Source organism: Sitophilus oryzae, unplaced genomic scaffold (genome assembly GCF_002938485.1).
Source record: "Sitophilus oryzae breed Bouriz unplaced genomic scaffold, Soryzae_2.0 scaffold_1274_pilon_pilon, whole genome shotgun sequence".
In the NCBI taxonomy this organism is placed as follows: Eukaryota; Metazoa; Arthropoda; class Insecta; order Coleoptera; family Curculionidae; genus Sitophilus; species Sitophilus oryzae.
The window spans coordinates 4,798,525-4,816,447 of NW_022145920.1; the positions used below are offsets into that span (position 1 = coordinate 4,798,525).

At 34.5% G+C, this 17,923-nt stretch overlaps 1 protein-coding gene across 3 annotated transcripts in view; it reads right to left on the reverse strand.

Annotated features, from left to right (window-relative positions):
- The window catches only part of LOC115874400 (rap1 GTPase-activating protein 1), a 409,062-nt gene that overhangs the window by 32,628 nt on the left and 358,511 nt on the right, over positions 1–17,923 (reverse strand). For all 3 annotated transcript variants that reach the window (XM_030889567.1, XM_030889568.1, XM_030889569.1), the window contains 2 exons: positions 8,289–8,530; positions 6,393–6,528 (listed from right to left, as the gene is read on the reverse strand). In XM_030889567.1, coding sequence (XP_030745427.1) covers positions 6,393–6,528; positions 8,289–8,530 — 378 coding nt within the window. The remainder of the gene's footprint in view (positions 1–6,392; positions 6,529–8,288; positions 8,531–17,923) is intronic.

A 17,923-nucleotide genomic window follows, 5' to 3' on the forward strand; every position in this document is an offset into this window, starting at 1 on the left:
GGAAAAAATGTTTCTAGAATTGGTTTGAGCGTATGCAAAAATGTATAGACCTTAAGGGCGAATATTTCGAAAAGCAATATAACACTTTGTTTCGAACTTGTAGGTTTCTGTTTCACTTTTTGTAAAAATTTAAAAGGCAACCTATACGTAGAGATAATATGTAGAGATAATATGACATAATGTAGAGATACATTATGTTTCGGCTTGTTAGACCTTAAATATATTTTATAATTGCTATTGTCTTTAGAATAATTAGCATAATAAAAAATTTTCGTTAAAATAAAATTTTCTTAAACATACCTTTTCTTTAACATATTATCGATAAGGGAACATTTATATCCAATGCTGATAGCGATTTGTTTATAATATTTACCTCTTTTTGAAAATTCTCTGGGCTCAGTGGAAACATTACTAATTTATGAAATAAACTATGAAAGGGTGACATTTTAATTTGCCAGGATTGGTGTGATTTACTGTGTATTAGTGTCTGTGGTATTGGGGTTTCTGCAAATAACAAATTGTAATTTATCAGACTGTTTTGTAATCGTAATGTCAAGAAGATTCATGGTATCAACACCTTTTTTGATAGTAAATTGTATTCTTGGGTTAAATGAATTTAATAAGATTAAAAAACTATCTAAATTTAAATCCCCAATTTCATCGTTATTCCCAGAAATATTTATGACAGACTTTGAAAAGAAGTTATTTAGAACCAAGAGTAGTTTTTTTTTAATATCAAAAATAATTTATTGAGCCAGATATGTAGATGACATTTTCTGTGTTTAGCGTCAGGTTAGCGAGAGAAATTTTAAAACATAAGAATTTTAAAAGAAACTATTATTTTTTATATACACCCATATTTTCAGCCAACCAAGCACTGGAATGCAAGAGGCTAAAAAACTTAAAATAAAACGAATGCAAGGGTTCTTGTTATATACTCTCATTGATAGGACTATGCGCCGGTTGTCATTTTTTTCCTAGATTTATGGCTACAATTCATTTATAAATTGTATAGCTTAAAATGTCGAGTTTTAGTATCTATTTGGAACGGAGAGAAGTACAAGTATCCAAAGCATCGAAATTGTATTAATTAAAAAAATAAAAACAATGAAAGTTTAAAGTACTATTTTTTTTCAAATATACACTACCTGCAACCTAATAGGCACCTACACCTACCCCTAAACATCCTTCAGGCAGATATCTACGCTATCGAAAGATGCGTACAATTTATCTTAGATAGAAACTATCGAAAACACTAAAAGCGTTGATGTTGACATCAACCGTACCAAAGTTTATGGCACGAACGGTTGTCTTCTCGGCGCACTCAGTGTTCTAGTGTTTCCCCATTTTTCTAACAGAATCTGCATTAGCTGTTGTTTCTCAGCTTCAATCTACTGAGGTGTTCGTTGAGAAGACAGTGTCCTGTTAGAAACCCCGTGACAATCTGAATATTGTTCTTATCAAGGAAAATCTTTGATTTTTCTCGGTCGTAAGTTCTGAGGAACATTTTCGAGTGTCTGAGACCGTTGGAGGAGTTCCCATTCCAGGTTACGGATGGAGTCCTCCAGGTTCTCCAGTTCCGCTTGGAAAGTAGAACGGTTCTGGTCCAGTTAGTGGAGTGTTCGCCCCTTTTCTAGCTAGATCGTTTGCTTTTTCATTGTCTTTTATCCCTTGGTGAGCGGAGTGAGAGGACCAAACCAAACCAACTTCGAATTGATGGTTACTGAGTTGATCGCTTTTAGTGTTTTCGATAGTTTCTATCTAAGATAAATTGTACGCATCTTTCGATAGCGTAGATTTCTGCCTAAAGGATCTTGGGGTAGGTTCTAGTGATGTGTCGGTATTTGAGTAACGTCGTGTTGCGCTCCACAACGAATCAGGAACCTGTTACTGAAGAACGACGATCATAATGACGACAAAATTATAAATTATTTATAATTTGCAAATAAATTATTTATAATTGCTCTCGAAGTTAGTTGGAACCGTAGTAACCGCATAACGACGTGTTTAGCTCCAGCCGTCGCGATTTCGTCGGTCGCCAACAATAGTAACTGGCACTGGTATGTACGTAGCGTCGCGCGTGTTCGCTCCAGCCGTCGCGCTCCTAGAACCGTAGTTCCGCCTGTCCATGGAGAGCTGGCCTCTGTGGAGCCGTCTCAGATACCGGCTTTTGTCAAAGCCCTGTGATTGTATGACGAGTTATAACCCGTTATAACTCAAGAAAGGGCAACACACAATAGATATTTAAGGTCATAGGTGATTAACCCTCTCTTAAACATTCTACCATTTAAAATCTGCAACCTTCAAATATAATATAACATTTTTTAGTATTTTATTGATAAAATATTATTACGTAGTCGAATAATTAGCATATCATTCGAGTAATGCAGTACGCTAGGTATCGATCGACATGGGAGGGTGGCTATCGGTGATGATATGCGATCGTCTTGAGATAAACATAAAGAAGGAAAGAAAAAGTAGCCGGACAATGGGGAGGCGAAAAGCGAAAAAGAAAACGCAAAACTCGAGAATCTCAAACTTGTCAGAGTTGCTTGCGGTTGTGTGTCGGCGATATGGTCTGGAGATTTCGAACAAATGAATATGGCTATGTAGTATGCGAAACCAGTCGCATAGAAAAATTTTTCCAGCCTCGAATATTGTCGCGGGGGATTGGATAGTGCGTATACACCGTCGACGTTTTAGTTTTGTCACATTATCTTTGACTTTTTCGAATATATGTTTTGATGCACCGGGTGTTCCACTAAGAATAGCTCTGTGCTGTATCTCGGAACATATTAGCCGTAGAGCCTGCGGAAAAAAAATATTTATGACTAAAGAGGCTATAAGGAATTGCTGGAAATTATAGTCTGGGGTATGTCAAAAAGTTCCTCCTCTAATCCCCCAATATGTTTTTGAGATCTTCATGAGAAATTTTTGTCTCAGAGATTTCATTTTTCCCTGTATAACAACATTATATTGTTAATTTACAATTTACACGTAGTGGTAATGTCAAGATAGTGGTCAATCAATACGTTGTACACTGAAAAAAATATAAGTAACTTAACAAAAAAATATTGATACATTAGAGTATTTTTAATATGAAACTTGTAAAAATAAGATATTTTTGTATAGTTTCACAATGTCATTTTGCAAAACAGTTTATAATATTAAATGATTATTACTAAACGATATTATTTTCACAATGAGTTTTTTGAGTTTAAAAATTAAATTTAAATCAGAAATACAATCTTGTGGTAAAAATTGAGAAAACTGGTGTGAATTTACCATAATATATTGCTGATGGGTATTAAGTAATCGACGTAGTTAGAGGAAACAACGAACGATGAAAAACATTTTAACCTAAACAGTTTTTTGAACAAGTGGGAGTCTCAGTGCGTGGGCAATTAGTGTTTTTATAATTTAAGGGTAAGTATATTATACTAATTATGTTTATATGTAGTTTCGGTAAATAAAAAGCCAGCTGTCTTAGAAAACACAATCTCATTTATTATAATTATTTGCAGTTTAATTTTACCAATTTTTTTATGTAAACATAATTGTTTCATGCACTCTCTATATCAACATATCCCCTAAGTATTATTTATTCTTTCAGACTGTGTTTTGGAGGACAAATTTAACAGAGGACCGGAGTAGAGGACTGTATACATTCATAGTCTCTAAGTTGGTAAGTTGAGTGTTTTGATTAGATACATTTCCTTGCATGTTTTTTTTATTTTGTATTTAATGGGCACTAATGGCAATTTTGTTCCTATTTTGGTTAGGCGCAGAATTCCAGTAAGGTTCTTCTATACAAGAAGAGATATGCAATCAGTTTCTTACATAATTATATAAGTTCTGTTTTGTGACTTTTATTAACCTTTACAATAAATACTATAATTGTAAACATGTATCTTATTAAATTTATTAATATTTACTAACGCTTTGCGAATTTACAAAAGTAATTATTGTAAATTCACTATAATAAAATGTTTTAATTTGTTTGGTTTAGTTTGTAGCGATTGGCGAAGTTGGCGATTTTCAAATAATGAATCAGTAAATTTACTATGAGATATACATTTTTTAAATAAATTCACAGAGAATATTGGAGAATATAAAGATATATTATAACATATTTACATACATATTACAAATTAGCCATACAGCGATTTTACAAACGAGTTGTAAAACTAAAGAACGGATGGTAAATTTACTACACCAATCTGTGGCAAGAAATAACCCTCAATATTGTTATTAAACTCACAAATTAAAATCAGTAACAATATTTTCAATTTTTATAAAATAAAACTAATAAAGCCCAGCCTTACACAACCCCCTTTTTAAATTATTCTTTGTTGCTGTCTACCACCTTCAAACAAACAATCTCGCAGTACGCACGACCTCATCAGCGGAGCCGATAATTTACGCATAGTGTAACATGTAGACACCCATTCCATCTAGTGTTTAAATGTTAAATTACGCACCAAACACCCACCGAAAGCCGTGGAAGGCGCCCCGGTGGCATTATCTGCCAACGCCAGATAACGTTCGACCGGTTCGTGGGCAAATAATGGTTCTGTGGTCGTCGTAATGGCGCCCGGACCTGGCCCGGCGCTCCGGATATCTTTAAACATGCAAATATCTGGCGGAATATTGTTCAGGATATGTGTGACGAATGAGCCGTTGCAGGAAGAATTATTCCATACAGGAGAAAGGTGTATTTACGGTAAAATATTCGTTTCTAGATTGTGCTTGGTTTTCAGTTATTGCATACGTTTTTGTACTTGTTAATAAGTTGTTAAGTTACCGGTTTAATATACCATATACAATTAATATAAGTTATTGCATTTAAATTAATAGTTTATACAAGTGAACGCTGAAAAGTTTGGAACAAATGAAAAAAATATTTAGCTATAGCAAAAAAAAACCAAATCAACTTAATGCAGCATGGATATTATCATATTTTTCCTTGTTTCGACATTATTTGATATAGTATGTATTATTTGATAGGTATAGATGTTTGGTTATGTATATTATATTTTACGCTTATTAATATACCGGGTGCGTCTCAAAAGTGGCTCACCCCTATCCTATAACTTTTTTTTATTTTTTTTTTAGATAAAAAAACGAGATTTCGGTATGTTAGTGTATGACATAAATTAGGATTGATTGACGTATTTAATTATTTTCGGTCACTTCCTGTTTCACCGGAAATGACTACAGTTTTTGATTTTTAAGTGGCACCCTCGGTATTTTTTACTTTATTCGATAGAAAATGACACTCTGAATCGAATGACATATCATATGTCAACTTCTGAAATATTAGCACAAAAACAAATTGTATTTTAAATTTTAGTCTATTTGCGTGCAAATTTAAAAAAAAATTACTAGGCCTCAATTTTTTAAAATGCCCAATTTAATGAATTTGTAAAGAGAAAAATGAAATAAATATGTAAATATGCATTTAAACTTGAGCTTTTTTACCTTGGAATAAGGTGTTTTAAAGTACTATGGTGCGTTTTTTATTTTTCATACTCTAATGAAATTATTATTATACACACTTACGACGTTGCCAATGCATTTTGAGGTCGAATGCTAACGAAATGTCGAATGCCGTTCAAAAATACAATTTTTAGTGCGTGTACGACTTTTAGCACTCGACATAGATCGCATTCGCCAAATGTCGAATGGTTTCGAAAATACGACCCCAGGACACTGTCTCCTCAATGAACACCTCAGTAGAATGAAGCTAAGAAACAATGAGAAATGCAGATTCTGTGGAAAAAATGGAGACACACCAGAACGCCACGTCACTGTGTGCGCCGAGACGACAATCATTCGTGCCATAAACTTTGGTACGAGTGATATCAGAGATAGAGAACTAACCTATGTAAAACCGTTTGAAACCGTATTTCATCAAAGCTCCTGTATAAGATCATTTGTCAAAGCCCTGAGACTGTATGATGAGCTATAACGCGAAAATCCCATAAAATCTACGATCTACAAATACATAACAGCCTATTGACTTACGATGATTTGCACAGAACACTGTATTCCATGCGAATCGTTTCGATATTCGCATATCTTATGCTATGTAATAAGTCGGGTTCTGGGCTCAATTGAAATTAAAACTGCCTTTATGTGCTTGTTACATTTTAACTGGTATTTTGAATTCCGATACCAGCGCTCAATGCGGCAGGAATCAGAACGTTTCAACTCACTCTATTTCTCCGAAAATCATGCCGTCTCAGTTAAAGTTCATGTTAATCGGTTAAGGTTCACTGAATTATTTTTATAGAAAATAAGTTTACTCTTAATTCTTGATTTAATAATGTAATGTGAATAATTGTTATTATATATATTTTAATGTCTTCTTTTAAAATTATTCTACTTACCCTGCCCACGAAAAACCTTCTGTAGTATTTCGCCGTGTCATCTGTCTCGATTTTCGCTCGCCAAGTCTGGTGGGGTATTATCGGTAATCCTCTGTGGTCAAACTGTTCCTCGTGATCGGTACCATCCACCCAATAACTGAAAAAAATAATTATCAATAAATTTGCAAACCATATAACAGACACTAATTTAGAATAATTTAATGAATCCATTTGGGAAGCCTGGATTTCAGTTACTGATGTTGTTAAAAGGCTTTTATGTAATAACACCGATCTAGATTAAGAAATTTAGATCCAATATGAGCAAATATTACGACTATTGATAGGAAGGCCTAAACGAAATTGGTGGCAGTATCTACTGACAAGTTACAAATCAATATGTAAAACAATGAAGGCGGACAATCGTCAGGGTTATCAAAATAGGAAAAAAACCGTGAGAGTTAATGGAGATAGATCACGTTTTGGATTGTTATGGAAAAGTATTATTATTTTTTGTTGGCAATAATTACTCTAGCAGAGACAGTTTTAAGATCAGAAATGGTATCGGCTAATGTTATACAAATGTTTTAATTGAACATGGTAAAGATCAACTCCAAACTAAAACCATCTTTGCTAGAGAAACTGCCTAACATAATATGACTTTTCAGAGTGACAGTACAAAAACGATAAACACTATTTAATAGGTGAGTTGACTGTTGATTAGTACCAAAAGAAAAGGCATGCCTTTAATAGCACAATTGCTGTAAATCGTTCGTTTTTGCTAATGTATGAAGAAATGCAGAGTTTGACTTAATCGAGTTTTTCATTATAAATAATAGAGTTGACTTGCTTAATATTATATGAAATCGAATATCAGAATATAATCCAAAATATGTCAGAATAATATACCAACACCAGGACGCAGACAAGGAGACAGCCTTAGTCCATTCTTATTCAATCTTTTAATTGACATCATTATAGAAAGGGTGAGCTTGATGAATAAAGGTTATCGAATGGGACACAACAGAGTTGGCATGGTGTGCTACGCTGATGATGCAGCCATTATCGCGGGGACAGATATGCACAGGTTCATAAATAAATTCTTCTACCAAGTAAGCCGAGAATTAAACATGATTTACAGAAAAAAAAAACTAACTGCTTAACGTCCTCTAGGAGCCTGGAAGACGCAAACTGGTAGTAGAAAACAAAATTGTTGAGCAAGTATCACAGCTTAGATACCTAAGAACAGATATGTCGTACTACCACGATCCAGAGAAAGATCTAAGAAGCCAACAAACAGAGCGATGGCCATGTCAGGATGGTGTGGACAAACCCCTTCATACGAAAAGGCAGCAAAATTAAAATTTATAAGACCTGCATCAGACTAATAATGATATGGCATAGAAATCCGAGAGGAAACAAACAAAACCAAAAGTATGTTAAGAGTTTCTGAAATGAAGAACCTAAGAACCATAATGGCGAAGACTAGGAAGAGATAGACTTAGAAACACAAATATCACACAACAATGTGGAATACCGGACGCAGTGAGATGGGGTAGACAAAGAAAAATACCATGGTTCGTAAAGGTTTAACGCATGGAAGAAAACAGGCTACCGCATAGCTCTTGAAGGGAAACCTGTCAGCAAGAGACAGCTGGGAAGACCTCAAAAAAGGTGGAAAGGCAGTTGGCAGTCCATCTCGTAAGAACTCCTACAGAGGCAAGAAGAACAAAAATATCAGAATGCATTCAGAGTTTTCAATTATTCAAAATGTTTTATGATTATGACTTTGTATCGTGACAGACAGATAACCAAACACTATGTCAAATTAATTATATTATAATTTTTCGAACCGTAAAAGTCAAAGCCTGCTTGACTATGGCTTGCGTCAAACAGAAGAATCAAACGAATATCACTTACCCTTTAGGAGGTCCAGCTATCATGGGATACGGTCCAGGTTTAGCCAAAGTCTCCTGAAGCAATCGCCTTGCCTGCGGAGGTTGTTGGGGTGATAGCGGGGGAGTACTACCGACCAACGGGTACGGTGAACCAGCTGGAGATATTTTGACATTGTTGTTATGATTAAATCGTAGTTCGTCCTTGCCTTCCAAGTGCTCCTTAGGGATAGAACCGGTGGTGAGTTGTCGTTGAACTGGCGGAGGCTGAAATAAAAGATAGTAAGAGATTAGATATTTGTGTAGATTTGTGTCTGAAAATACTACAATTAATGTTGGAACATTTAGCTATTACGAGTGTAATAAAAAAATAATCGTGTACCTAAAGCCCTTTTTGTGAAATACTAAAATGATTAGCAATGGTTATTTCCTTTGGCATTTACGAAACAACGAAACCATAAGCGTCGGTTGTTATTGTATTTTTTTAAATTGTAATTTTCCCTCGATTGTATTACGGCTATCGCGTGGTAATATCCCGACTAGCGACGGCCTCAACTTTTCACGTTCACCCGCGATAAATTTCTTGATTTTACGTCAATTATGCGCCATTGTTCTTGTTCTGCGATTGTTTTCGTGCGAACTGTGTTGCGCTTTTCTCACGAATTGGCACTGTTTTTATTTTTCGTTCTTCTATTTGGAACAGATTCGAAATCGTCAAGATAATGATTATTTAATTATATAGTTGCATTGTAACATTATCCTTAAACTTTTTAGACACTGAAAATGGTAAAGAAACGTGGATTTGGCCTCATGAAAAAGCAACTAGACAATCAAGGAGAGATCTGGATTCTAATGATCAATTTTGTAATTGGTATAAAAAAATAACGAAACAACTGATGAATCAAAGGAGGCAACTCATGACGAATGGAAGGATGAATACGGGGGAATATAATGAACTAAATAAAATCATCAAAAAAGAAGTCAAAAAAGACCTAAAAGAACACAACGAAGCGTTAGCGGAGAAAATTATAGAGAGCAACAGGGGTCTAAAAAGCTTACAACCAACACTTGGAACCCAAAGAATGATATCTATAAAATACCCAAATGGAAAAGAAGAGAGAGACAAAAAAAAGATCACCTCAATAGTAGAAGACTTCTACACTGACCTATATAGGTCTAAGAAAGATGCAGACACCCCTACAAGAGAAAAACTAAAACTGAAAATAGAAAATGTTGGATCCGAGGAACTGCCGGATATAGATGAATTCGAAATTGAACAAGCCATAAGAAACCTGAAGAATAATAAAGCACCAGGCCAAGATGAAGTATTAGCAGAAATGCTAAAGGAAGGAAAAGACATAGTGATACCGATATTAAAAAAGCTATTTAACGAATGTCTACATCTCGGACAAATACCAAGAGATTGGAATAACAGCCTGACAGTACTCTTATTCAAAAAAGGTGATAGAGGTGATATAAAAAACTACAGGCCAATATCCTTGCTTTCTCAAGTATATAAGCTTTTCATGAAAGTCATTAACAACAGACTAACATCAAAATTCGACAACTACCAGCCGGTGGAACAGGCAGGTTTCCGTAAAGGATACAGTACGTCAGACCACCTGCTGACTATGAAAGTATTGGTTGAGAAGGCAAACGAGTATCATCTTCCCATGTATTTTGCTTTCGTGGACTATGAAAAGGCCTTTGACAGTGTCGAATTATGGGCTGTAGAACAAGCAATGAACAACTGCCGAATTGATTCAAGATATAGAACCTTAATCCATAATATATACAAGAACGCAACAATGACAATACAAATAGGAGATACTACTAGACCCATCCAAGTTAAGAGAGGAGTACGTCAGGGAGACGTGATATCTCCAAAATTGTTTACCTTGGCAATGGAAGATGTTTTTAAAAAACTGGACTGGTCGGAATATGGCATTAATGTAAACGGCAAAAAACTAAATCACTTGAGATTTGCCGATGACGTCGTCCTAATTACTGACACTTTTGAGGGAATTCAGGCAATGGTAAACCAGCTGACAACCGCATCGGAAAATGTTGGCCTAAAGATAAATATACAAAAAACAAAAATGATGACAAATACCGAAAATCAAAACAACGTGACGATCAACGGATCCCCCCTGGAAACAGTTAAAGAATACATATACCTGGGACAGGTGATCAAGTTAGGAAAAGAAAACCAAACGGCCGAAATTACTAGGCGGAGCAAGTTGGCATGGGCTGGATTCGGAAAATTATCGTGGATACTCAAAAATCAGAAATTTCCCCAATATTTGAGAAGCAGAATTTTCAACCAATGCATATTGCCAATCCTTACATACGGCTGCCAAACATGGACATTTACAAAGGCAAATATAGAAAAACTGTCGAGGACCCAAAGAGCCATGGAAAGAATTATGTTAGGAGTTAAACTTAAGGATAAAAAAAGAAATAGCTGGATAAGAATGCGGACTAAAGTGGAGGATGTGACAGCCAGGGCGGCACGATTGAAATGGAGCTTTGCAGGACATACAGTTAGACAATCCGACAATAGATGGAACACGGTAATTCAGCGATGGAGGCCATACTTAGGACAGCGAATGAGAGGACGCCCTCAAATGAGATGGTACGATGATTTCAAAAGAGTGGCAGGACTACATTGGACACGCACAGCACAGAACAGAGATCGGTGGCGAGAATTGGGAGAGGCCTATGTCCAAAGTTGGACGACAAACGGCTAATGATGATGATGATAAAAAAATAACAACACTCATTTGCTTTACTTATTTACTTCAAAAAGTAAACTATAGTAATAGTTAATTTGAGTATGGAATACCTTAGAGTAAGTGTTGTGTTAGTTACTGTTATAATATAGTGTTTACTTCAAAAAATGCTATTATTCCTAAAATGTCATAACTATTATAAGACTATTACCGACTTGATACAAGGTCTAATAGCTTACATCAGGGAGAGACGGAGATGTAAATCGTTGTCTGAGGCCTTTAGTGACTGTAAATCCTATTATTAAGCCATGGTTTGTTTTAATTCTATATTTTGAATTACGGTATAAATATTTAACAGCCTTTATTATTTCTGTCTTCATATTACTTTGTTGAAGCGTCTCCCAAACTCTCCATAAAGGTATGCTGTCATAAGCTTTCTTCAAATCAACAAATAGAATATGAACTTCCTGATCAAATGCTACTTTTTTCGAAAATAACACACTAGATTATAAACATTTTTATTAATAGTTATCATAAAAATTTAATAATTTTCTGGATCAAGACGCATGTTTGGTGAAGCATGTCAGTTGGAGAGAGAGAGAGAGAGAGAGAGAACCAGTCTTTAGATCTATTCAACTGTGACGATGCTAAAATAAAGATTTTTAATATGTTTTAGCAGTAGAGGTATGTATTATAGCATTTAATAATATAGGTTTTTTATATAACGCATCGCAACCCAGGAAGGAAGAAAGTGTGTCATACATCTCCATACTTCATTGTTATTTGATTATGAAAAAATCACAAATATCAAATTGTATCTGATTTATTGTTCCGAAACAAGCCCAGACTTCGACTATAAATTCTGCCCGTTAAAAAAGCAATTGTTCTATTACAAACGTTAACACCTAGTAAATGTAAACAATTTGTTTTTGTTTGGCTTTAACGGTAAAAATCGTTGTGATTCATATTTGTCCTATTTATAATGAGATGAAAACAGAGATGAAAACAGCTCATTGTGGATATGGAATAAAAATCTGTGAATATTACCAAGTCACCATTACGTATAATTTAAATTTTTTAGTCCTAGGTAAAAAAAGCACTGTACTGTAGTATAACTATATTTTGATTGGTGGTACTCTTATGCACTTAGTTTCGTGAACTATGTCAGTATGAACCACTAAGTATCATTGACTTTCGTTTCAGTTTTAATCATCTGATTAAAACTTTATTTTGCTGATGCTAACATGATTAGCGAAATGCCTGTGCAATGTACGAAGTAAAATGTTTTCATGTATTGTGGTGTATCTAGTGTTTGATTTTGCTATTATATCGCCTAGGTTCCAATCTCAACTGTATTTTACAAGTATTATGTTTGCAAAAACACATCCTGAGTAATATTTAAATTTCCTTACATGAAGTGTCTCTCTCAGAAAATTCAACGTATCGAGAAAGAGTATAACATCAGAACTGTAATGAAAGCTAACCATATGTTGACAAAGACAAAACCTCAAGAGGTTCTGATAAAAAAAAAGAAAGAACGTTATATATCATATATCAATGTATATATATATATATATATATATATATATATATATATATATATATATATATATATATATATATATATATATATATATATATATATATATATATATATATAAGATTTTTCCTCACTCACTTAATAAAAATGGTATTAAGTGAGTGAGGAAAATCTTACAAAAATGAAAACACCACTAGAAATTAGGCTTAAGGGTATTAAATTAATACAATAAAGGGAGAAAAATTATAGATTGCAGGCCCATGCTTGCAATAAAATCCACATCATATTCAGTGATCAGGCTCAAGTATTGCACAGCAACCGATGATCCAGCGTCGTGATAATGAACAATGATCATTTTTAGCCCATCATGTATCAACAATTTCGAAAAAGCATTCGACAGAGTATACATATTCGTATGAGTTGGGAGTTGACAGCAAAGACACTTCTGAAAAATATATATTGGCAACAAACAGTCCACATGAAAGTTGAAAATGACAATTCCAATCCAGTCAATATAGAGTAAGACAGGGATGTGTGCTGTCTCCTTTACTGTTTAATGTTTATTCTGAGGCGATTTTTCGGGAAGCTTTCTCTTCAACAGATTGCGGTATTAAAGTTACCGGCGAAGTCATTAACAACATTAGAATTGCCGATGACCAGAATTTACTGGACCGCTCCAGAGTTTACTGGAGCGATTTGAAGGCTGTCCTGTAAGAAATACGGAATGAAGATTAATTCCTCTAAAACCAAAGTCGTGGTATTTGGAAAGAACTAAAATGTACCAATTTCTATTAAAATAGAGGGAATACCGTAGAACAGGTCTACAAGTTCAAAGATTTGGGATCCTGGATAGGTAACACCTTGAACGACGTGGAAATAAAAACCAGAATAGAACAAGCGAGAAATGCATTTTTAAAAATGAAGAACGTTTTCCAGAACCCCAGATTGGACATAGAGTTGAGAACTAGGCTCGTCAGGTGTTACGTTTGGTCAATCCTATTATACGGAGCAGAAACATGGATACTGAAAGTGCAAGAGATGAATCGCTTCGAATCGTTCGAAACATGGATATATCGAAGAATGATTAAAATTCCATGAACAGCCCATATCACAAATACTGAAGTTTATAACAGCATAGGCAGAGAAAGAGAATTGCTCAATATAATAAAAATATGAAAAACAATATACTTGGGGATATATTGAGAAACGAAAAATACTTAGTAAGTTAAGGGTAGTTAAGTAAGTTAAGGGTAGTTAAGTAAGTTAAGGGTAAAATTGAAGGAAAAAGAAGTCTTTACAGGAAAGAACTATCTTGGTTGAGGAACATCAGAAATTGTACTCACCTAACTTTTGAAAAACTCATAAGGAAAGCCGAGAATCGGGAAGATTTTGCCCATGTGATCGCCAAATTCCACGAAAGAGACGGCACGTAAAGAAGAAGATCAACGAATGTATCAACGGCTTTAAAAAAACAATTTAATCAAAGACAAGATATATATATATATATATATATATATATATATATATATATATATATATATATATATATATATATATATATATATATCCAAATAACTATAACTCATGTGTAAATTGTGTAGCTTAGTATTTCTGTAAACCAGAAAGTAAAGACAAAGTTTGACTTAAGATGTTTCGTTTATGTTACGTTGGTAACACGTCTATTACTTTTGCATTTGGAACTTTGCATTCGCATTTGGATAACAAATTATTTCGTCCCTTTTTTTCTTCTACTGCTAACATAAGGCCTTTACTTATTTGAACAAAAAACATATAAGAAATGGTAAAATAATATTCTTGGTGAGACGCCATATTGCAAATATACATATTACAAAGTCTAAAAGTCAATTTAATCAATTCATATTCAAATATCTTTGTCTGATATCAAAGAATGATCCCATTCCTTTCAATTAAAACAGCAATAGAGGTCACAAATACATTTCCAAGAATCGTTTTAGGTAATAAATTTAACCATTGATGTTCTTCATACATTCAAACGCAAGAATGTATTTGAATGTATTAACTACATCTGTGTAGTTAACGTTAAGTTCTTAGTTTTTATCAATAGTTTTTTTCTTAGTGAGAAATTTTCCTAGAAAATATGTAATTTCAACAGAAATCCGAACAAAAAATCCTTCGCTTAGAGATTGATCCACTTAAACAAATAGCCAAGATATATTAGATATGATAATATTAATATATTAAGAAAAACTACTTTTCATATAGAATATTATGAATTATGATACTTTTCCGCTTCTTCTACAACTCCTTTGGAATGGAAAAAACGTTTTATTGTAACTTTTCCATCAGCAAGACGAGCTTTTATCTTGAGAGAACATTTTTCTTTGAAGTGGGTGCGTTATTTTTTTCCCACGAAAATGGAATACGTACATGTATGTAGAAAAGGAAAAGAAAATGAGAACCGCATCAATCGCGAACTTTTCCAATAGAATTCTTTTGTGAGGAACGTAAATATAACGTCTCGACTGATCCGGTGCCCCGCCATCAAGGTTTTATTAAAAAACAATCCCAAAGGGTAGTGTATTTATTCAAACATTAGAGGGAAATAAATATCTACTGTTTGTTGTTAAAAAAGAAATATATTTTGTGTCTTAAGAGTCCAATTCATTAGTCCGAAAAAGTAGCTAAATAAGCGTTCGGCATTTAACATTTTATGTAAAACTGGCTAGGTATTTTTACACAAATGAAGAAGGAAATTAAAGATAAAGGATTATACTATATTCATATTGTAGCACATTTTTAGACAACTTCTTTATTTTTAAGATTTTGATGGTAAAATATCAACAAAATATTTCTTATGTTTGGACTAAATTTTCTCGAAAATAAAGACATAATTTAAAATTCCGGTCCAATACGGAAATAGATTGAAGTTTTGTGATTACAGCGGTATATAATTTATATGGTTTTGTAAAAAATTGCTCGCTATTTTATGGCAAATGCTGAAGTTCTGCAAACCTTAATCAAGCCTTAATCAAAGCACGTGTGTTTGGAATTTTGGGTGTGGCTTAACACGACAGGATCGGGCTAAGCCTTTAAGGCAGATTTCTGAAATATAATATATATTTCCTTCGGCGACACACCCGCTTTACCCGACCCCTAAGAGCGACCCGACAGTACAGCGTAATAGATTCTTAAGGGAATTATCGAGGGAATTATCTAAAAGCATCCATGGACAAGCTTTTATTAAGTCATTTTCTTTTCTCAAAAGGTCCGATTCTGCCTTGTTTCAAAGTTACAGGATGTAAAAGTCTTAATTTCTTTTTTCGATTTATTATAATTTTGTTCCAAGTGCTTTTAGCGAATTGAATGACATTTTGAGGGTAAAAGTACTATAAGTGCGACATATTTTAATGCTAAAAAAGTGTCGACAAATTATCCAGGGACGTGCATAATATGGGTTATCACTGAAGTATTTTTGTACAAAAAAAACATGTACGCCGTTGACTTTTTTTCTTTTGTTAGCAAAATTGTGTAGACTGTTTAATGCCAATTAAAAGTTGTCTCTTGATATTTTGTCGATTTCGATCAACTTTATGAGATAAACGCCATCTTATTAATTGGCCTTAATCCAAGACTAATAGCAACCTATAATTTTTTCTATCATTAACTAGTCAAAGTGTTAAATAAGTACTCATTGATTCCTCATCAAAAAATATGAAAATAAGTTCCCATAATCATGTGTGCGGAAATGCATAATTTTAAAGTTCGGCCTTAAATTCAAATAACAAAACCAGACTTTTGTCCCAACTAACTGCTATAATAAATCTGATTTCACATAAAAGACATCTTAGTACATTTGCAGCTTTCTTGTAGCTCTCTTTGAAGTATCCATATAACTCGATCCTTAAACAGTTGTATCGTATTTTACAAGAACATAGAAAATCACCTCGTAAAACGGCTTCCATGTATTCGCCAGCTGGGAATAGACGTTCCAGTTTCGCAAACTTTCGTCCAGCTGTCTGGCTGTTCGGTCCCGATTTAGATCCAGACTTTTGCCGAGGACGAGGCGTACGTTTAATCTAGATATTTAATCCCTCCTTATTTTCTTTAAAGCGGGTCTCGTGCGTCTGGGGTCACGCCAAAGACCCATGCAGATCGATTTTTGGACGTTGTTTCCAGTATGTATTTCTGGAAAGTGGTTGGAATCACGCGACCGGTCGTCTAGTCTATTCGAAACGGCGCCATTGGGTTTCGATCTCTTCATTTTATCCAACTCCGTTCCAAAAATGGAAATTATATGTTAAGTTATAAACGTCGGTTTTTATTAAACCTATTTTAATTATAGACATCTGTAATGTAACAAATATCAATTTTTAAACATTCGCGAATAGTATTGCAAATGCGAATATTAATTAGTTGTTTAAAAACTTTATAAGTATAAAGGATTACAGATGTAATTGTGTTCTGTGTAGGTTAATAGTGCTCACACAAATATTATTGATACCCAGCTGAACGAAGCTATGAAAACTATATCAGCCACAGTGAAGTCCACACCACCACAATGGCTGCCTGTTCTGTCAAATATTGAGCCTCCGGAAATACGTCGCTAAGAAGCACCAAAAAAAGAATGGGGAAAATGTTCTGCAGATCCTAACTTACCAATATACCAGGATTGCCTATAACCGAAGGCAAAGGCTAAAATCTAGGAGACCTTCGTGGAAACTGGGGGAAAGACTCATCCAAGATTTTCTACCTCAAGCAGCTTGGAGAATAAATCGTATTCGTCAAACCCCGACTACCAACTTAAATTAGCGAAAACCAACTTAATTAGCGATCCGACGCAAAAGCCGCCGGGATTCAACCTCTCCAGAAGGACCTGGACGACCCTCAACCGCATACGTACTGGTCACGGAAGATGCCAGTATAAAAAGCACAAATGGGGAATATCAGAGAATGCTAACTGTGATCTGTGATTACGAACACCAACAACAAACGATATCTCATATTGTAACAAAATCATATTCAAATCTAGAATGCCACTTTATCTAAAGAGGAAAACATTGGACCAATGTGTACTACCAATGATGACATATGCATGCGTAATCTGGACACTTAAAACGGACATCATAAGGAAACTGCAGGTCGCACAACGCTCAATTGAACGAAATATGCTTAGAATAACCAAGCTGGGAATAGCATAACTATGCTGGGAATAACCAAGAAAGACCGTAAAAGAATAGAGTGGATACGACAAAAGATTCATAGGTAATAGATGTCATCCACAGAGTCAAATCCATCAAGTGGCAATTGCCAGGACACCTGGCAAGAAGGACGGATAACAGGTGGGCCAGAAAAATTACAGCATGGTACCCACGAGGAATTAAGATACCTAGAAGAAGACCGATATTA